We start from the raw sequence: 22,235 nt of genomic DNA, 5'->3' as shown, positions 1-22,235 counted from the left end.
CTATGTCTAAGATGATGATTTACAAATATTCCCCCGACCACTACAGTTTGTTGACTTTTGAGTTTGCTTGAAGTGTTTTCTCTGTGTAGAAAAGCTTCATTTTTGTTGAGTCTAATTAGACTTTTATGGCTTCTTAGTTCTGTGTCACACTAAAAAATACCTTTCCTAGTCTGAGATAATAAAGACAAATACCTCCCATGTTTTACTACAATTATCATTTTAATTTTTTAATGTTAAATTTATTGATTTAGCTGGAATTTACATTCATATACAAAAGGTTTGAGGTAGGGATTCAACTTTTGGGGGTTTTTTTTTTCATACCTGGTTACCTAATTGTCATCATTTACTGAGTAATCCCCACTGATTTGAAATGCTCCATGCATTTCCTTTAAATATCAAAGTCTCCCTGTTCATGTTTTAAAAATGTAATTAGGTAAAAATTAGAGTTTATAAAACTTTTAAGGAGCACATTGGCTTCAAGTGAGAGATTTGACCAAAAAAATATTGGGTCAGCTACTGAATATGTTCCTTTGTCTGAGGACTTAGCCTTACGATGCCTCTCCTTGGTACTACCCTGTTGGCTCTTTGTCTCCATGTTTTCTAAATGAATAGGAAGTGAACACCTGAGCCCCCAGTTCTTAAAAGACTCACCTCCGTAGCAATAGGTGGAAGCATGTTGAGGTGGGACGCATGTCACATTAACAGCCGTTTGATGGGCAGATCAGTTTGGTTCTGATTGATAACAGTGGAAATTAAGGGAGAAAACATTAAATAGTTTCATCACTGACGTAAAATGAAAAAACCCTGCCAATAATAACAGTAGATAATAGACGGCGGATAGAGAGAGCCAGCAGGAACGTAAGCTGAGGGACACTGGCTGTGTAATCGGGTCTCCACATTGGCATGGGGACTGATATTGGATGACATTCCTTTAAAAGAATATAAGAGGAAATCATGTTTCACATTTGTTCTCCCACTCTGGTAAAATTGGAAAGATTCCCCCTTTATCTTTCCAACAAAACATTGGCTTTATTTATTTGGACAGATAGAGAACTTAAAGACAAGCGGTCTAAAAATGTGGTAAAATAAAATAGCAAACCAATGTATGAGGCGCTGATATTTTTGGCTTAGGGATTCCATTTACCCTTGAAATATGTTAATGGAGTTTCAGATTTTATTTGGGTTACCATCAAAATAATAAGCTTTCTCTAAACTTAAATAAAGAAGGCAAAAGCCCAGCACTGTTTCATGTAGCCAAAGAAAACCAGCCTGGGATTTAAAAACTATTGAGATCAGCTAGTAGGTGCTTATATCCATTCGCTTATTTTTTTCATCTTTTTTCAGCATCACTATAATTGAGTCCTGCCTTCGCGTAAATTATATTATGTGTAACGAGATATTTTTGCAAGGAGGAAAGCAGAGCAAGCGCAGTCAGGAGGGCCAGGGTTTGAGTGCCAGAAGCAAGGCTGGAATTACCCACAGGGCAACGGGCAGCTGATGTTGAGGAGGGACAGTGAGACCCAAGACTCAGGGAGGAGAGACGATCGTTATCATAATCCTGCACCTTGACTCGAGTTTAATATTTACTTTTTGGTGCATTAAGAAACCCTCACATTAGGGACATAGGGAAATGCTAAAGAGATGATAAAAGCCCTCACCCATGTTTCCATAATTAGACGTCTTAGGCTTTTCCCCCTGTGCCCATAAACCATAGTTTATGTGAGTATGCTTGTTTCAAAGCTAAAATGCTACACTGTAGAAGAAAATTTTAATTCTGAAACCCTTTGTCCCAGGCTGCTATCTGGGATGAACGGTGAAGGCCAGAAAGTTCTGTTTGATCTTATTTGTGTTTGTTTTCAACTGGCCCCAGGAATCGGCCTGTGTGAAAGTGGTGGCTGCTGTGAGCATGTGGGACGTGTGCGTGGAGAAGGGACACAAGGACTTGGAACAGTTCGAGAAGGTCCATCGCTACATCAGTGACCAGCTCTTCACAAATTTTGTAAGTGACTGTCTTCAACACACTTTTCATGGATCAGTCCTCTTCCTGGCTTCTTTCTGACACCCAGCTCATGGGAACATTAATGCCACAAAGACGTGCCCTGTGCATCAGGAGGGCTGGCCGTCCTCTAGGGTATTTGTATCAGGGTTTTATATTCAAAACATGAATTTCAACAAGTTAAGAGGAGATAGGGAGCACCTATATGTATTCACACAAATTTTTTCATAGATTGTGATAAGCCTCATTTTAGGGGACGGGGGAAAACTAGGAAATGTAATCATGGATCACTATTGGTAACTCTGATCAAAAGAAAGCAACTACTGCACTAATAACTTAAAAAGGAATGTTCAGGAATAGTTACAAGGCTAACAAATAAATCTTTGAGATTGTATAAACTACAAAGAAAGTACTAAAGGCCAAATTGCTTGGGAAATTCTAAATAGATATACAGTTAACTCTTGAACAACACAGGTTTGAATGGTGTGGGTCCACTTATGCACAGACTTTTTCAATAAATATATGTTCTCCTTCTTACAATTTTCTTAACATTTTCTCTAGCTTACTTTATTGTAAGAATACAGATTATAATATTAGTAGTATAGTTTTGGGGGAGTCAAAAGTTATATGTGGGTTTTTGACTGTGCAAGAACTTGTTTCTTCTAACCCCTGCATTGCCTGACAGTCAATTGTATATGGTATTTTTTTTTTGGTCCCAAGTAGAAGGAAATGGGTGGGGCTTAATAGTGTATTGGTGATGTCCGAATGGCTTGAAGCAGCAGGAAACATGCACACTTGGGGAACTTACAAGTGTTCTAACATTAGCATTTTAAAAAACAACTTATTAAGTACCTATTTATGATTTTTATGTGTCAATATCCTGCCCTTAATGCCTGTCCCACTGGAAGGAATTAAAGAGAAAAATCCTTTGAAAAATGAAAACAGATTATTACCAAGTAGTTATGATCAGAAAAGGTATCATGGGTATGAGAATGTTTGTCTCTCCCAGATTTATGTAACAACTAAATCATAAGTTAAATTCAAGCTGCATAGACATGTGTGCATAAAAGTGATACCAGACAGACTGTCAGAGCTGGGCTCTAATGCAACCGCCATTACCAACTGTGGAGCTACGGAGGGATTAGCATATTTTACACACTCTTTGGTGTGGAAATTGTTGGGTGCAGAGTTATAAACTGAGCAGTTTTGTGTGTGTATAGGGTTTTGGGTAGTAGGGCAGTTGGATCTGCATGGGTGTAGCTTGTGCACTGGGAGTAAGGCCAGTGTTACAGGACATAACAAAATCAGCCTGAGGAGTAGTTTGGAAAATAGCAAGTGTGGAATACTGAGCCACATGCCTTTCTTGTCCCTACAGAAGGAGAGGACAGAGCGGCTTGTCATCTCCCCCCTAAATCAGTTACTGAGCATGTTTGCAGGGCCCCACAAGCTGGTACAGAAGCGCTTTGACAAGCTGCTGGACTTCTATAACTGCACAGAGCGGGCGGAGAAGCTCAAGGACAAGAAGACCCTGGAGGAGCTGCAGTCGGCCCGGAACAACTACGAGGCCCTGAACGCGCAGCTGCTCGATGAGCTGCCTAAGTTTCACCAATACGCCCAGGGCCTCTTCACCAACTGCATCCACGGCTACGCCGAGGCCCACTGCGACTTTGTGCGCCAGGCTCTGGAGCAGTTGAAGCCACTGCTTTCGGTGAGTCCCTTGCCCCTGCCTCGGAGATTTCATCTCGGAAGTTCTGATGTTTTTCTGGAAATGCACAATAGGGTTGTGTGAGACATTATTCAAATTAGGTAGGTTAAATATGTTATTAAGTCAAGCCAGTTAGGAGATGGAATTCTGGATCCCTTGATGGTGCTCATAAAAGCCATGGCTTTTAAATGGCCCTCTTTCCACCTTGCGCAGTCCCCAGAAGAGCCAGCCGGCTCGCCTGCTCTGTCCCTGGCTTCGGGCTGCAGTGCTGGTAGCTTACAGAGACTGAATACAGCTGAACTTTAGCTTCCAGGTGGTTTTAATGAGACTTTGTCAGTCCTGGGATCTTTCAACGGTGTTCTCTTCTTTCCTTTATCTCTGCTCTTCCCACGGACTCCAGTTACTTAACGTCGCCGGCAGGGAGGGAAACCTTATTGCCATCTTCCATGAAGAGCACAGCAGAGTGCTGCAGCAACTCCAGGTTTTCACCTTCTTCCCAGAGACTCTTCCATCTACCAAGAGGCCGTTTGAGAGGAAGACTGTGGACCGCCAGTCTGCTCGAAAGCCAATCGTGGGCCTGGTGAGTGGAGAACTAGAACAGGGATGTACGGCCTAGTTAAAAGAATGTGAAGCCTGGAACAAGACCACATGGGTTCAGATCCTGGTACAGACACTTAACTCACTGTACGTCCATGAGCAAGTACCTGAACCTCTGCGCCCTGGTTTCTTCATCTCTAAAACACAGATAACAATAGAGCTGCATCATAGAGTTATTATGAGGTTTAAATGAGTTAATATATGTAAAGCACTTAGAAATTTCCTGGCAATTAGTAAGCACTATGTCATTGTTATTATTTTTAATATTGATGGATCCAGCTCTGTCTCTACATATTGGCAGTTTAATAGGAGTTTAAATACCTTATAATAAATGGAAAATAAAGGTTACTGAGTTCTCATCTATCCTGGGCTCATTCATTCATTTATTTACCATTGCCAAACATGACCAGTGTGCCTGCTGGTACTTGATAGTGACTACCTGTAGTTTTCTCACACTTTATATGTACTTCCAGGTGCCCCCTGAAAAGACTCTTGGATTTCAGTCTTTTCTAAAAGAATGAAAAGAGTTAGTAAAGTGTTATTACTTCGATCAATTAATGAAGGAACTGATTTAAGAGTATGTTAATTCTGCCAGGCCTCCTATTTTTGATCATGTATTAGAAAAGATAATTATTTGACTTACTGCCAAACAGCTTGTGGTTGACTGCTTTTTTACCTGGAGTTATTTTTTTTAACTCAATTCCTCCATATTTAGACATTAATTTATATTAACTTAAAAGGGGAATCAAATGTATTACTACTTTTCCTTTATCTTATTTTTATGAATATTATTTGTTTTTATAGATGGGGAAGTCAGCATGAGAAAAGTCTCAGTTGTTTAGCTTCATAGAGCAAACTGTGAGAAGACCTAAGAATATTAGGTACTTTGAATCCTTAGGTAGCACTTCAATCACTTTTTTTTCGTCACAAGATAACATAGTAAAACTGTGTGTTAAATTTCCTTACTAGCTGCAAAGGCATGGAAGCCTGACAAGGGATCATGGTTTTATCCGGTCACGTGGACTGACTCGGGCACAGGCGCATCTGACAGGAGGGGCGAGCTGCTGGCTCTCCTTTGCCCCCATGGCTGAGACTCAGACCATGTGCACGGATTAAATGGGGCTGCTGGGAGAAGGACCAGGGAGAGCGTTGGTGATGGTATTTCTTGTGCTCCCTTTCAGCCAAGTTACATAATGCAGTCGGAAGAACTCCGGGCCTCTCTTCTGGCGAGGTATTCCCCAGAAAAACTCTATCAAGCAGACCGGAACTTTAATGCAGCTCAGGACCTGGATGTCTCTCTTCTAGAAGGAGATCTGGTGGGCGTGATCAAAAAGAAGGACCCCATGGGCAGTCAGAACCGCTGGCTGATTGACAATGGAGGTAAGAAGGTTGGACATCAGATGACTGTAACTCTCAATGAGGACAAAGTGGTTTTGACTATACCTGAATCCTGTCTAGGCCAGGAAAAAACTAGGAGAGTCTTTGATTAGAGGGAAAAATAACCTTGAAAGTTCTGTCCATCTCTAGAGAGTATAATGCCCAAGTCATTAGTGAAACAAAATCTGTCTTCAGTGTTGTTTTTGTTTTTTACAAATTCCAGAGGAGATTCCAGTCCTCCCCTGCAAGACCTTGCTGTTCCTCAGCTGATGGGGCCTGAGCCCTTGCAACCTGCTCTGAGCAAACCACAGCCTGAGCTGTCTTCTTCCAAGTTCTGTAAATGTATTTTTATGAGTGTGTGAATTCAAAGCCTGTAAGAAAGGCTTTTGTTTGCTTTTTGAGGTTTTCCCCGCGAAACAATCCCACCTTGTGATTATTTATGGAATCACTTTAAAAACAGCTCACAGCTTTTTTTCTGGGTGGAGTGGGGTGGGGAAAGAGTACAGAATTTAAAGAAAAGAATAATACTGATCCATAGTCCTTTCCTCACAGTCCCAAAATCTGAAAAGTTTTGAAAAATCAAAGTTGGTTTCTTTTTTGAGAGCTCATTTGCCAAAACCTGCCTGATGTGAACTCATTTGATGGCAAAAAAGTGACCAAAGTAATATGAGGCTGTTCATAATCAGTACTTACGCCTTTCGGATCTGAATGTGGGGTACTGACCCATACGCTGCTGGAGATATTATGAAATATGCAGTATATGTCATTGACTACCTTTCCCAAATCCAAAAATCTATATTCCAAAACGTATCTTGTCGTAAGCATTTTAGATATGGATTGTGGGCAGATATGATAACTATCTATGTTCACATTGCCCGGAACTGAAAATTGTAACATTTCTCAGTTTCATTAAAAGTATTTGTGTTTTTTCCCCCTCCCCCACTCCCGCATACCTCCAAAATAGAGATTGAAATGGGAAAGGCAGGGACAAAGGCTGGGGCCTTCCAGGATGATGGTGGGAAGGTGAGATCCTCTGATGGATTCGTGGACCAATAAACTCCTTGTAAAGTTCCAAGCTGTTCAAAGTGCTCCCTCATCCTTGGGGTTTGTAAAGTGGTAGCAAGAAGTCTGCAGTGTCAGGATCAGCTGTTAGACCCTCTGTCCCTCACCATCTGCCCAGGGGACCCCTCCCCATCATCCAGCAGATAAAGCAAATGTGTGCCAGCATTTTTAGCTACAGGAAACACTCTGACGATCAAGACAGAAATGGCTGTTGCTCACATGGTTATATACTCTGGGTCCCTGCCTGGACAGATATTTCTTTCTTAATATTCTAAAACATTTTCCTGTTGATCAAGGATCTCAATTCCTAATGTATGCTTCAAAATTTTAGCTGCGGCATCTTAGGCAACTTATTAGAGTGAGCATGTGCTGCACATGTGTTGTGTGTGTGCTCACGAATAAAAGCAGCTTGCCACTTTCGACCCTTCTCACAGTATTCCCACCGCATTTCTAAACCGAGACAGAGATTCAAGCATTGTGGATGGAAAGAGGGCGGAGAGGCACATCTGAGGGCTCTGCCCCGAAGAGGCTGATTTTCAAATTTCTCTTTACCACAGCATTGTATTTGAACGCATCCTTTGTTAAGCTGTCCCTTAGGCTTTCTTTCTAAGATCTAAATATCATGTTAAACTGTCTTCATGTGCCCGTCCTCCAGCTTGTCCTTTTTATTGCTGTCCCCTTGACTCTGCACAAGGCCTCCAAATCGCTCACCTGCTCTGAGGCTGTAGCAGGAGCGAACGGGTGAGCAGTCGCAGCCTTTCGTCTCCACCCACCCGCACTGTGTCCTGGGACTGGCTGGCTGAGCTGTTTCATCACTGGGCACCTTACTGTGTGTCTCTCACTATTAAACCAGCTATTAAACCACAGTTTCTTCTCTGTTGATTCCCCCCTCCCTCCCTCTTCCTTCTACTAATGGCTCTTTCATGTGTCTTTTTCTTTCTCGTAGTCACCAAAGGCTTTGTGTACAGCTCCTTCCTGAAGCCCTACAATGCCCGTCGCAGCCATTCTGATGTCTCCGTCGGCAGCCACTCCTCCACTGAGTCCGAGCACAGCGGTTCTTCGCCCAGGTTCCCTCGGCAGAACAGCAACAGTACCTTGACCTTCAACCCCGGCAGCATGGCCGTTTCCTTTACCTCGGCGCCTTGCCAGAAACAGCCTCAGGATACATCTTCACTGAAGGAGCTCGACCAAGGAACTCTCAACGCTTCCTTAAACGCGGGCAGCTCGGAGAGCAGCCCTTCCAGCTGCCCTGCAGACCCACATGCCACCTCTCAGCCCGGGCCCTGGGACCCCACAGATGGGGCCCGAGACAGCGACCCGCCTGCCCCCACCCTGAGGAGCTGCCGAAACTCTAGGCATCCAGAAATGGCTGGTTACTCTGTGCCAGGGCGAAACGGGCAGGGTAAAGACCTGCTAAAGGGATGTGCAAGAGGAGCACAGTCTCTGGAAGACAGAAACGAAGAGCCAGAAAGCAGTGAGGCAGAAGGCAACCAGGTGAATGCTCCCTGCTCACATGCGGAACAGGTGGCAGATTTGTTGTGGGTGCAGGTCATGCTTTTCCAGGAGTGGGGCCGAGTCAGAGGCTTGCAGGGCATGGGGATGCACGCACGGGCAGATGTGATAAAGCACCCACGGAAACTCACTGCTGTAAGAGTGAACTCTACACCCCTGGGCCCCATCTGTGGCTGACTCGTCGTAGGTGATTTCTGAGCCCCTTCTCCCTGTCATTGGGCGGGCATTTACAAGGTGTTATGGTGAAAGCTTTCCCCATTCTTCCAGTTCACTTATTACTTAGTTGTAGGAAGTCTGCTATTTGACCCACTATTTACTTTTTTATTCAAATACTCTGTTTTTAGGTCTAAAATTTAGAAATAAAATTCTGGCTCTGGTTCAGTTTTTCCTATCCCATTTGCAATGACTTGTTACTGTCTTGGGGACTTGAATATAGCCTTTGTATTTTGAACATCTAAACCTGTGTATTTTAAAGCCACTTTCAGAGCCGCAGCTGAGACATCCCTGGCTCACCCGCTTGTGTTCTTTGCTCAGCCTCACAGCAGTGAGTTGCCTCGTCTGTTCTACATTTGTCTGTGAGCTTAGCTCCTGTGGGGGGCTGCTTTTGTTGAGACTCCATCACACCCTGGGCTGTGGAAGCGTTTCCCTTTGTCACGCTCTGGGTTCCAAAACACCAGTTTTCACACTAGTTCCTCAGTTCCGACGCTCGGCACCACATTCCTCGGTGCCGCAAAGGGGCATAGCGCCTGCCTGTTTCTCTCTCGTGAGTCTGTTACTCCCCACAGCCCAGGACAGACATCCCAACTCTGGACCCACCCAGTGGACAATTTTTCTAGACCCACTGGGGGAGAAAATCGCCCTTTCTTAGACTCTGACTTTGTATGGGGAGCTCAGTTCTAGCCTCATCGACACCTATCCCCGAGCAGGCCCTGAACGCCAGCCCTTAGCCGCGCATTTGCCCTTGTGCCGCAGTGGCCTCGCAGCTTCTTCTCACAAGCGCTGCCCTCTCTTTGCCTTACATCTTCGTTATAAGAGATCATCCTTTTCAACTTTGAGGCTAGTTGTGTGTTGTTTTTTTTTTTAAGTTTTTGAGATTCAGAATTTGTATGTTTGCAGTATGGAAGAGTATCCTTATATCCCACCCATCTTCTGTATTGACTGAAGTTTCCTTCTTCTGCCCTTTGAGGCAACTCTGATGTGTGGTTTGGTTTTCTTTGACTTGGTCATGTCCGTTAGAGTAGCCACAAGCTCTGTGTAGCTAACAACAATATAATTTAAATTTACGTTAGTTAAAATTAAGTAAAATTTAAAAATTAAATTCCTCTGGCTCACTAGCTGTGTTTCAGGTGCTCAGCGCCAGGGGCCGCCATATTGGACAGTACAACCATAGACCATCCCCCTTACTGCCGCAAGTTCTGTTGGACAGCATTCCTCCAAGCAGTTTCCCATTGCCTAACTCATTTTTTTCTCCCTCACACAGGTCTATTTTGCTGTCTATACCTTCAAAGCGCGGAACCCAAATGAGCTGAGTGTGTCAGCCAATCAGAGACTCAAGATCCTGGACTTTAAAGATGTTACCGGAAATACAGAATGGTGGTTAGCTGAAGTCAATGGGAAGAAGGGCTATGTTCCATCTAATTATATTCGCAAAACTGAGTACACCTGAACCTGCCCTGCTTCCCACTCATCCTCACTGCCCTTGCTTCCTTCTGCTGAAGGGTTCTGGTGGTCCACTGAGAGGGCACCTGCTCTGGAGACACAGGCCCTGTCTGCATTGCTTAACCATGCCACGGGGGGGCATAAGATACATCTAGTTCTCCTTGATTGGGTTCTCAACCTTGATGCTTACTATAATTTGTAGAATTTGCAGTGAACCCTAGGGCTTGAAAAAATTCTGTGACCATAAGAAGAAGAGCAAGTTCTGGGGTTACCCTATGGAAGTGAGAAATTTCCTTCCAGAAGATCAGTATGCTACGTATGCTGGGAGATATGCAATAGCGTGAGGAGATGTTGGTGTTGGTTGTACCATACTCAGTTTGAAGTGGCCCCATGCTCCACGATCACCTAAAAGAAACCAATGTGGATGAAAAGAATTCTCCAGAAGCCCTTTTTAGGCTGTGCCTCTGCCTGTGGCAAGGAGTTTGCTGAGATTGTACCAGTCCTGGTATTTCAAAGCTTCCATGTCTAGCACACATCCACACGTACACGCCTGTCCCAATTTCTAAAAGTCCTTAAAACACTACCATGTGTAATCTTTCTTATTTCACTGCATTTCCAGATTGGTTATGCAACGTTCAGCTGGTTGCTTTCTCCTTTAGAAAAGCATTGAGCGTCTATTTTCCTTCAACCTTTATCTGAAAGGTTTCTTTAGGTACAGACATGTGCGCCTTTCTGACAGTCACCTCGACTTTACCCAACCTGTGTGTGACAATGTCTCCTGGCGCTCTCTCCTGCAGCCCAACAACTGATAGATTTGCGTGAGACAGGATCAGGGCTCCAGCCACTCCATTAAAAGGCTTCGCTCTGCAATGAGCTGAAACCAGTCCAGCCTGGTGGGAGACTGGCTGGGAGACTCCTTCACCCAAGCACACTACTATCCACAGGTGCAGAAAACTAACACGTGCCTTATTTAAATTTGGATAAGCAGTCCCAAAAGTAGCTTATCCTAGACTTGGAAATAAGCATCTTCTGTTTTACCTCTAATCTCCATGCTTCAGAGAGCACAGTCTAAACCAAAAAGATTCTAAAGTGCCTGATAGTACCTTTCTATGGCCTCAGGAAGATACTGGCTCCTTTTCACATGGAGATGCTCCCCCTGAAAGTTTCGTTTGAGCAGGGCTCTCATTTGAGGTCTGCCCCACGTATGAAGCCTACCTTGGAATGGGAAACTGGGAAACAATTCATAATTTCTTAAAGGGAATTAAGAACAGCCTTACAGCCCCTGTTCCTCCAAGTGCACCTTTGGCCTAAACATCCTGATGATTCAGGTGACACCTGTGGACTCCTGTGTCCCCGTGCGTCCGCAGGTCGGTCAGAAGGCAGCAATACGAGCCTCTTGTGAATAGTGTTTATTTTTAGAGATGTTTCTATTGAAGTAGTTATTTTATAAATAAAACCATTTCTAAGGGCCATGAGTATGTTTTCTTGATTTCCCTCCACATTTAGCCTGAACCTTCCTCTTGGATTTCCGGGGGCACCTTCCTGACAGTTAAGTGATGCCCAAATTCCAGGAAATGGGAGAGGCTAACTGAACAAATTCAAGTCAAAAACTCATTTGTAAAATATAATAGCAATGGAATTACTGTATACTCAAAAGATGTCATTGCTACAGGTGACTGCCCCTTCATTTTAAGGGCTTTTTATATATAAAACCTTGGCAGAATGGAAGAGCTGAATTCTCTAAGCTGGAATTCCTAGGAGTGAGTATTTCTCTGATATTACAGATGTGGGAGCTAGTGCCCTAGAGGTTACCAAGGCCATTCGGCAGTAGCTGGGGCATGATGGGCGGGGGAGATGCAGCAGGAGCACTGGCAGAGCGGGGATTGCGTGTGGGTGACTGAAATGGTCACATGATATTGTTAAGGGACAGAAATCATGGTTGAATAGGCAGACTCGGGGGGAAAGAAACTTACAGGTCAACTCTTTCATTCATGGATTAGGAAAATGGGATCCAACAACATTGTGACTTGCTCACATCAAGTTTCTGATGGATCCTGAATTTAAACGTGGGCCCCAGACTCTCAAGCTGAGTCTTTCCACCTTATTCTGGGGTCAGGCTATCTGACTTCTGTCACTTAAGAGCTTCGTGGCCTCGGCAGCTTACCTAACCCGCGAGCCAGCTTCCTCACCTGAAGTGGAGATGGTGATCCCCGCCCTCCCCTGTAGTTGTAAAGACGGAACAGGTTAGCGCATGGAGGGCGCCAGAGCATCCCCTGCTACACAGTCCACAATAAATCAGGTGGCCTTGGGGGCCAGGTGAAGGGATTCCGATCTGAATGAGTCTGGCAATAAACTCCCGTAGGTTCTTCAGCAGCTTGCCTGTTCTAGGGAAGCTAAATGGCAACAGATGATTTGGAGGGAGGACGATCAAAGGCAAGAACTTGAATCGTTGGGGAAAAGGTAACTAATTGGGCGGCAGGTGGCTTGAGAAAGGAAACAAGCAGCACCCTGTAAAGAATATGAGATTGAAGAAGTGATGGGCTCACCGGCAAGAAGGAGGTCACTGAGATGGGAGCAGGTAAATGAAAAGATGAGTTGTTTAAAAACGCCAGCAGCCTTTCAAGTGTGGTCTTCCGCCCAGCAGCACCAGCATCCCGGTGACCTGGGGGCTTGCTGGGACGCAGGCCCCACCTGCTGAGCCAGGGCCCCGGTGGTTTGTGTGTCATTCCAGCTTGAAAAGCATCTGTCTATGCAATTTATTTTGAGTTCATAAAATATATTTGCCCAATAAGAGCGTTTCCTGTTGCAAAATTGGAGGAAAGCCAAATAGATTTCTCTTCTGTGGGACTTCTCAGAGCTATTAAAATGTGTTGTACATTTTTTTTCTTTATTGTTGACACTATTTCAGACGTCCCCATCCCCCCCACCTCCACTTTGCCCGCCTCCTCCCAGCCCTGCTCCCCCTTCCCTCTGGCCATCACCGCTTTCTACTATCAGAAAAGTAAGAGTTATGAAAACCAAGGAAGGAAAGGGTGCCAGATGTTTCAGACCCAACAGAAGGAAATGTTAATGAAGCAAATTTCCAAATCCGGTTTGCCTGCTCACTTCCGCTGATGAATTTTCCCCCTTTCCTGACTGGAAGCAGCTCTTCAGTTGTGTTTTCTTCCCAGTCCTAGGAGACCAGGGTGGGGGAGGGGGGAATCTATTGTCATCTGTGAAGTGTACATTTCTGGCCTCTTGAGATTATTGTGACAAATAAGATGATGTCTGCGAATTTTTGTGCACTATGAGCTCTAGAAGTACATGGTTTTAATAAGGATTGAATTTTGAGTCATCCTTTTTCAATTAATTGTGAAGCTGTCTGTTTATGTGGGTTTTGTTTCAGGGTCGGGAATATAAACAGGCCCCGGAAGACCACCACTGTGCTCTGAATTGTTCCACTTGCAGAACCTTAGGCCAAGAAACCTTGGGATTTATATACAGCATTCCACGTCCTTGGTCACCGGGCACTGCTCACAGGGGTTTAGATTCTCCCAGCAATTAGTATGTCGTGTTGATGTTTTTACTGTTTTCGTCTTGGCTAGCGTGGCAGACACTCAGGGCCACAGAGCAGAGTAATCTCCAGTCGGAACCCCTGCGTTGATTCACTGAGCCCATGGAAGTCTCTCGCAGTTGTTTGTGAACATCAGTATTAGTGTTTTGTGTGTACCAAGAAAGAAGATTTCCACAACAAACTGCAGACTTAGCAAGCTGCTCAGGGCTCTCTTTCTCACCACCACTCAGAGGTGACCCGCAGGGAGGACGGAGAGGCTTGGCGCTTCCCCCGAGGTCAGTTCAGGTGGTGAGGTGGTGGGAGGGAGCAAGCATGCTGATCGGGGCAGCAGCACCGTGTTCACGTAAGGGGGGCACACCCCCCAGGGAATGGGGGAGGGGTCTGAGCTGCGCCTGTGTGGCTGGAGAATTCACCCCTTTCCTAACCACTGTGGCCAGAAGAGGGGCAAAGGCAAACATGGCCGACACTGGCCCTCATTGGTTGAAAGGCTGGACCCTCCCACTGGCCTTCGGTGTACGTGGGATGCTGGGAGGGGACTTTTGAAATGGATTGCGCCAGAAAGCAAGAAGCCAGTCGGTTTTTGCCCCTCCCCTGGCGGAGGGGTGTATCAACAGTCACCAGCAGGCCTGCCAACAGTGGCCAGTGGCCGGTGGCCAGTGCGGGCCTCTGAGCGGCGGCCTCCGGGCACAGACTACAAAAGATGCCTGAAGCTGGACAGCCCCTGGAGACCAGCTAAGCCACCTACGTTTATGATGCTCTCGGGTGGGAGAAGAGGTTCCTGGCGCAACCTGGAACTGAGCTGGTGGAGGGCGACAGGGTGATTTTTCTTCGAATGTGTTAGAGGGAATGAGCTTTGAGGCACAAACTTGCTGTTATTTCCAAAGACCTTGGTGATAATAGTGCTGTGAACAGATTTTTGTTACTGTGTTATTTTCCGTACTCGAACCCACGTAGTAGTTGTAATAACAAATATTTAAATAGCTATTTTTGATGTCATACTCTGACTTCTCCTTTCCCCTTACTTTTGTTACCCAGATAGTTTAGGCAGAAACTTGCTATTAAATAAAAGATTCCTTTCTTTTCCACCGAACTCCATCTTTGGAGATTTGCCTGGTAGGTGGCAAGCAGTAGGACTCCCCCTACTGGTTGGATTCAGTAACTTTCATTTAAGAAAAACTGACTGGAAGTAGGAGGTGGCCTAGGTGGGACTCAGCAGCTGACTCAGCAGGACCGTGTGGTGAAGCTGCCTGCGCACAAGCACGCCTGGCCATCCCCGGGGCGCCACGGGGTCTGGCTCCAGGCCTTTCCCACAGCAGCCACTCTTCAGGTCCAGGATCAGGGAAGCTGACAATGAGAGACTCCTGATCTGCCACAGCCTCCTCCAGTCATAGGAATCCATGTACTCACTGTACAGAGGTTCGCCATGACTCACTGTAACCAGGGACCTTCGTACAGCCTCTCAGATGAGATCAAAGAAAGATCTCCAAATATGACCAAGCTGACTAGAACCTTTGCAATTTGATAGAATTCTGAGTGACAGGTAGGAGTGTTGAAAGCCACGTTGGGCTTAAAAGATGGTGTGATCCTCTACAAATTCAAACTATAATGGGATTTAGTGAAGATCATTCATTGTCATACTGACTTCAATGGGAGAATATTAGCAATCCTAGCAGAGCTATTTGGGGCTTATGATATTGTATTAGTTTCCTGTTGGTGCTATAACAAATTACCACAAATTTGTGGCCTAAAACAACACAAATTTTCTATCTTAGAGTTCGGGAGGTCAGAAGTTCAGAATCTGTTTCACTGGGCAAAAGTCAAGGTGTCAGTAGGACTGGTTCCTTCAGGAAGCTCCGGGGGAGAATCTGTTTCCTTTTCCAACTTCTAGAAGCTACCTGTATTCCTTGGCTTGTGACCTCTCCCTCCACCTTCAAAGCCAGCAAAAGCACCTTCAAATCTCTGTTTCTCATCACATTGTCTTCATTCTAATTCTGACCCTCCTGACTCTCATCAGGACCCTTGTGATTGTATCGGGCCCAGCTGGGTTATCTCCACATCACAATATCCTTAATCCCATCTGCAAATTCTTGTTTGCCTTGTAAAATAAGCTTCAGGGGTTTGAGGGTTAGGACCTGGACATCTTTGGGGACCATTTTATCTATCTGCCACAGGATAAGAGTCATGACACTTTTTAGGCCAGTTGTCTCTTTGAGAAAGGAAACGAAATGATCCACTCCAGACTCCACCAGTGTTTCTGGAGCAGGGAGCAGCAAACCTTCTCTGTAAAAGGCCAGCCAGTACATAGTTTAGGTTTTGCAGGCCTCTCAGTCCGCCATCACCCCTCCGCTCCACCGTTGCAGCACAGAGAAAACACAGAACGAGTGAGCATGGCCATGTTCCAAAAAACCCCCTTTATTTACAAAAACAGTAGGACAGATTTGGGCCTTGAGCCTTACCCCTGCCCCAGGTCCAGCTAAAACAAAAGTACCCTGATCAACCATGAACACTGAAGTCAATTATGCAGAAAAACGAAAACTTTTAATTATGGAAAACCAAGAGCTTGCCAAAGTGTAATTGGTTTACAGATCCATGTAAATAAAAATAAATGTGTAATTGGTTAGATAGTAAATGTATCAGGCAAATATTTATGGGACTAGGAGGTATCTTTATGATGCAAACCTAAGAAACCAGATCATAATGTAGCAGCACACAGGTGCTAATTAGAGAAGCCAGCAGGCAAGGGGGTTAGCACCACAAATGGGGACAGGCACCTGTCCAGAGATACCACCAGGGGACAACTCGACAATCTCTGCAGGTGGATGCCAACGAAGTTGTTGCCCAGACAGGACAAGTAGGTATGAGCTCAGGCAGCAGGTAAATGTTCCAAAGACTCTGCTGCAGCAAAGCCCGTGGTTCCCATTGCTGCTCAGGAGCGGAATAGCCAAATGGCTGTCTTGTTAAGTACCAAGGTGTCCATCCAAGAGATTATCAATATGGCAACCAAGGCCTTGATAGTTAGAGTTGAAGAAAGGAGCTCTGTGTATTAGTCCATTTTTAAAATTCTGTAAGAACCAAACTAGTCTTAAGTCATTTTTCATTTCTTCCTATAACTCTTATTTTTATGCTTATTTTATCTAAAAGAATTACTGCCTTACACATACTCCTCTATTTTCCTTTTTTTTACTCCTTCCCTGAATAGTTGCTTTTTACACTGTAACAGTTAAATTCTATAGCATAACCAATTACTTGCATATAAAGCAAACAGGAACACTATGAAAATGGAGTGCTTCTAATTTTTTATGTAATTTTACAATCTTTTACTTGTGTCTTCAAAGAGTATGAAGCCTTAAAATGTTTAGTGTCTAATCCATGTAGAAGACTAAATTCATGCTTACAATCGAATGTGACTTTTGCTAACTAAATCTAAATTGTAAAAGTTTAGAGATTTAAGCGTCAATGTTTGTACAATATTGTTTGCTAATTTTAAATAAAGACAGGACCGGTGTGCATTTGTCATTAAATGTATTCTCATCCTATTACCTGAATGAAACAAATTTCTTTAGCGGGTATTTCGAAAGGCACTTATACAAAACTAGGCTGCAAAAAATTGAGATCTGATTGCTACATTTATTTTTCCTGTTTGTGCCGATGTGTCAATGTGGAGTTACTTTGTTTTATTCAACTCTATTGCTGCATTCTTGACATTCGTTTTTCCCATTCAATTTTTTAAAGATTTTTTTGAACAAAGATATGTGTAGACTTGCTATATTTTAGCCACCGAAGATAAAAAAAAATGAGTAAGAAATTATTCCCATTTTCAAGAGGCTCACTGTTTAGTGAGGGAGACCCTAATGGAGAAATGTCTGACAAAGTAATAAATACAACAACAGCAAGTTAGCTGGGGAGTATTTTTTGTTGTAAACAACAGTCCCCACCTCTGGGAAACCAGGCAGAAAGGAATTTTGCAAATGGCAGGTAGCTCATTGACTCTTGGAGAGTAAGAAAGCAGGTGTGAGCATTTGAAGCCCGCAATGATGCTCAGCATCACACTACGCTATCGCTGGACCTTGCAGCTAGATCCACCACACCCCGACCCTGGACAATAGCAGTGCCTGCCAAAGACCTTTGCAGGACAGATTCCCCTGCCTCTTTGTGCCACCGGCATCTGAATCAAAGTCTGGCACTGGCTTATCTGATCGCTGGGACCTAGTCATACGGCTGCACCATGGTCTCCCACCAAGAATCTTAAGTTGCGGGAGTCCCCAAACATAGAACTGGGGTTCAGATGCTGAGCTGCCCAAAAGATTGAAAAGCCACGGCAGCACTGGAACTAGCTTGGGGGTGTAAGAGGAAAGAGAATCAGGGAAGGCTCTTAGGAGAGGAGAACCTCTTAGCTGAGTCAGAATGAGTTAGAAGTACCCAGGGCATTCCAGGGAGAAGGGATAGATATGCAAAAGGCTAGATCCAAAGGTGAGAGAGAGAGAGAGAGAGAGAGAGAGAGAGAGAGAGTCTAAAGCACTTTACTGTTGCTGGAGCTATGGGAGTTAGAAGACTTGAGATCAGATCAGCTGTGAGGGAGCTTCATTATACCACACCAAGAAATTTTAACTTTACTCTGGACTGCCATTGAATGAAGGGTTCAAGCAGAAGAGTTGTGCATATCTGATCCCTGATAGCCGTGGGCAGATGAATCTGAGGAAGACAATACAGGAAGTAGGGATTCCTGGGCCGCCAGTCCAGGTTAGATGTGATGAGAAATAGATGGGGGTAAAGAAATAAAACTGAAAGGGCCTGGTGGCTGACGTGATTGGAAAAAGTTAAGAGTGGTGGGAATAAACGGTGCATGAAGGAGGGGTCAATAGGGCCACATGTCTATCTCCAGCCTGATGCTAGGTCAAGGGGAGGCATCACCCTTGAAAATTTGTAGGTCAGAAGCTCGCTCTTGCACAGGATTGTGGTCTGAAGTCACACTAACTTGTAGTTTGAGACTCCTTCAAGGAGAACTAAATTCAAAGATATTCTGGGAAATGTTGCCTGGTGACAGGCAGGTGCTTTTGTGATTCTTCTTAGGACAGCTCAGGTTCACTTGACCTCAAAGAATGTCCACAGATAAAATGCTAAGGAGAGTGAGCAGCTTCTTGTAAAAATTCACAAGGCATACAAGGAAATAAAGCAGCGCTACTAGAACCAGCAGGAACCTCGTATTGAAACCTCAATAATAACCAGGTAAATATAAATGTAAACCTCACTGAAGGACCAGTTCATGCTCATCAGATTGACAACGTGCTTTAAATTGGCATTGCCAGTTTGGCACTACTGAGTATATGCATGTAAACATGTGCACACCCCCATAACTGCATTATACCCTAAGAAAGTCTTGCACATATATCTCAGGAATTATATATCAGAATGTTCATAGCAATATAGTTCATCCTAGAAAAAGACACAACCCTAGAAATAACTGCTGACCAGCATTAAAATGGATACGCTGCGGCATATGCACGTTCTGCTATACTGCAGAGCAGCGAGAATGAACTGACCCCACTGTGGGCATCAACAGGGATAAAGCTCAAAAATCACATTGAACGAAAGTCACAGAAGAATGTGTGCAGTATGAGCCAGGCCATTTGCATAAGTTTTTAAAAAGGTACACATTGTTTAAAGATACATACAAAGTGGCAAAACTACAATGGAAAGCAAGGAGATAATTGTCATGACACTCAGCACAACGGCTACCTCTGGGAGTGCGCAGCAGGCCAGCAAGGGGGTAAGATCGAAGCGGGGCCACCGTGGGGTTCCGATGGAGTTGCTAATGTTCATTTCCTTACCCTGGGTAGCGGGCACATGTGGGTGTTCACTTACGATCCTTCTTTAAAATGCACATTTTACACACATTTCTTTATGAATGATATAGTTCCCAAAAATTAAATAAGGACTCGTCCTTCTAGTCCTTTCTGAGCCATGGGACCTGTTGTCACAGTGCGGTGCTGTTCACATGTTCAATGCCAGCTTCTTTGGCCATAAGATAAAAGGGGCCACGTGCTTCCAGGAGTTCTTCAGGGCTGCCATACTCTACAATCTTCCCGTTGTCTAGGACCATTACCCTGAAACAAAGAGGAAGGACATGCAAGTCTTAGAAAGCAGCACCTCAAATCTTGGCATTTGTAAGAATAACCAGCGCTAAGTCATGTTATAGTCATTCGTTCAAGGCTACAGAGCCGGGCAAATGAATGAACCACAGCCATCGGCATTCACACGGGTGAAATCCATAGGGAATGTTGAACTGGAGAATCAAGTAGTAGCAGAATATACGCAGTTCCATTTACATACGCATTTTTCTAAAGATACACAGTGTTTAAGGCAGCCTATTTTGCCCAGTTTCTCAGATTACTGACTCTGCCCCATTTTCAATGTCATCCGTCCAAGGAACAGAAAGCGGGCTGCAGGGGTCGCGGCCGAGACCCTTAGCTGGGGAGGTCTGCGGTCAGCGTCCGCCACTCGTGGCCTGCGTCCGCCGCTCCCCGTGCTCGCTTGTGGTTACAGCGATACAGTTTTCCGTTTTTCCCTTAAGGCATTTTTCCCTAACCCTGTTGGCTTTCATGAGCTTGATGAATCACTTTGGGCAAATGCCTTGAGATCGCCCCAGCCTCTGTTTCTTCATCCGGAAAACGATGGTGGGTAACCCTTCTGCGGTAACACACCTCCCAGCCGACGCTGTTGCTGCTGCCGGAGGGTTAGGCGGGCCATCCAGCCCCGCCCCGCCCCACTCACTTGTCGCTGTCGATGATGGTGTGCAGCCTGTGGGCGATGGTGATGGTCGTGCAGTGGGAGAACTCCTTCTGGATGGTCAACTGGATGAGGTGATCTGTCTCCAGATCTATGGCAGCAGTGGCCTCATCCATGATCAGAATCTTGGATTTCCGAAGCAGAGCCCTGGCCAGGCACAGCAGCTGCCTCTGCCCTATGCTGCAGGCAAGGGGAGAAACCACGCCTCAGCCCAGGGTCCAAGGAACCACCTGGGCTGGGAGGCAGGGGCCAAATTTGTGCTCCTCAAACCAAACCACCGCCCCCCGCCCCGCCCCCTGCCCCAGGACGCCTCAGCCTCTTCCACCAGCTGTTCCTGGCTGCCTGGGCAATGTTTGCCAAACTTCCCCAACCAAACTAATTAGAAGACCCAAGGACTTAATTTACAAATTCACATTGGTGGGGCCCGCACTACCCAGTCGGAATAGGAAGGAGCCAAGGAATGTGTATTTTTAATAAGCACCCCAGGCAGTTTTCATGTTATCAAGTTTGGAAAACACTAGCACAGGAATAGCACTTTGCATCTGGCTACAGTGATATCCCAGCATATCAACAGCAATTCTAAAATAAGATGGATGCCCCAAGTTCACTTCAGCAGTATCTGACCTGACACCATTAAAATAAGGTGACGCCGCACCCCAGTGCCCCAGTGGCATTTCTTAGTGGCCTTGGCAAATCCATCTGTTATTTTAATGTGTAAATCTAGTCTCCAGGCTAATTATTTGTTCAAGCCCTTCTGCCTTGATTAGAGACGTAGCTATCTAATGAACACGATGTCTTGGTGTGAGATGCAATGTATGTGGAACTTGAATATGCTTGTGAAATGCAAATCACTTTAATTTGCAAAAAGCCAGTAATGAAGGCTGGACCTCTTACTTACATAAAGAAGCTTTGGGAAATGATGTGGAGGAAATAGTCAGTAATTAGCCGATTGCTCTTTCCTGCTGTGGCCATTAGGGAACATATTAAGCAGAGGGTGGCTAGACTAAAAGTTCTGTAATTCTCTGGGAGAAAATTTCTGCAGATGAGAAGTCACCCAAGATGAACTTCCAGTCTTTCTCTGTACTGTAAAAACAGAGGCAACTGCAAAACTATTTCCTGGACTTACACCAAAGCTCTGTCACAGGCTGCTGCCGAGGCACCAGTTTGGCTCTCGGCTGCTGCCTCTCTCTCTCTCTCTCTCCCCAAGCTGACTGATCTCTGATCTCTCCTCACTCATCAGAGAAATTTAAGTTTCAACACCGCCAAACCAGGTCTGCAACCAAGGCACCGGGAATGCTATTTAAGCGTCTCTCTGCATGGACAGAGAAGGATGCTGTGATTTTTTTGTTCTTACAAACAGGAAGTATCAAGGCTCCCCTGTCACGCCCGGACAGAAGGTCCCATGTGGCCCCGGTGTCTGCAGCAGTTGCTGCCTGGCATTTACCCGCTCAAGGTCTGTCTTCTCCATTGCGCTGTAAGAGCAAGGAGGCCAGGGATTGCACCTGCATCATCTCCCTCTCTATCTCCTGTGCCTGCACATAGTAGATGCTCAATGTGTATTTGTTGACCGAACATGTGAACAGCCTATTTGATAGGCCTAAAGACCCACTTTAGTCCTGCCAGTTCCTGGACCTGTTTCTGAGGAAAAACAAACATGGCGGCCTTCCATCCCAAAGCAGCACGCTGAGGTCACCTGGGTCCCTGATTCAGCTGGTCTGGGGTGCAGCCTAGGCATTGAGATTTTTTAAAAAGATTCCTGAGTGATTCTAGTGTGCAGCCTAGTTAAGAATCAACACCCTGGGCAGTGCTTCTTAAACTGTGATATACACAAAAATCACCCGGGAATCTTACTAAAATGCAGATTCTGTTCAAGAGCCTGAGAGTCTGCATTTATCACAAGTTCATGGGTGAAGCCAGAGCTGCCGATCCCCTCACTGAGTTACTGAGCTTCCCTTCGATGTGTTCCACCTGCTAGCGGTCCCTGCCCT

General features: G+C 45.1%; 2 protein-coding genes across 4 annotated transcripts in view; one reads left to right on the top strand and one right to left on the bottom strand.

Moving 5' to 3' along the window:
• DNMBP (dynamin binding protein) overlaps positions 1 to 11,418 on the top strand; it is a 98,678-nt gene extending 87,260 nt beyond the window's left edge. The window contains exons 9-14 of one of the 2 annotated variants that reach the window (XM_054581350.1): positions 1,871 to 1,999; positions 3,372 to 3,704; positions 4,102 to 4,281; positions 5,480 to 5,678; positions 7,684 to 8,231; positions 9,730 to 11,418. In XM_054581350.1, coding sequence (XP_054437325.1) covers positions 1,871 to 1,999; positions 3,372 to 3,704; positions 4,102 to 4,281; positions 5,480 to 5,678; positions 7,684 to 8,231; positions 9,730 to 9,915 — 1,575 coding nt within the window. In that variant the 3' untranslated portion in view covers positions 9,916 to 11,418. The remainder of the gene's footprint in view (positions 1 to 1,870; positions 2,000 to 3,371; positions 3,705 to 4,101; positions 4,282 to 5,479; positions 5,679 to 7,683; positions 8,232 to 9,729) is intronic. The other variant, XM_054581349.1, reaches the window with a different exon arrangement.
• Positions 11,419 to 16,226: 4,808 nt separating this feature from the next.
• The window catches only part of ABCC2 (ATP binding cassette subfamily C member 2), a 57,505-nt gene continuing 51,496 nt past the window's right edge, over positions 16,227 to 22,235 (bottom strand). For both annotated transcript variants that reach the window (XM_054581347.1, XM_054581348.1), the window contains exons 31-32: positions 20,233 to 20,427; positions 16,227 to 19,565 (exon numbers count right to left, since the gene is read on the bottom strand). In XM_054581347.1, coding sequence (XP_054437322.1) covers positions 19,436 to 19,565; positions 20,233 to 20,427 — 325 coding nt within the window. In that variant the 3' untranslated portion in view covers positions 16,227 to 19,435. The remainder of the gene's footprint in view (positions 19,566 to 20,232; positions 20,428 to 22,235) is intronic.

This window comes from Pteronotus mesoamericanus, unplaced genomic scaffold (genome assembly GCF_021234165.1).
Source record: "Pteronotus mesoamericanus isolate MK-2021 breed Mesoamerican mustached bat unplaced genomic scaffold, CSHL_Meso_final contig_657, whole genome shotgun sequence".
Lineage (NCBI taxonomy): Eukaryota > Metazoa > Chordata > Mammalia > Chiroptera > Mormoopidae > Pteronotus > Pteronotus mesoamericanus.
The sequence above is the reverse complement of the archived record's forward strand: the minus strand, read 5'-3'. Positions and strand labels throughout refer to the sequence as shown.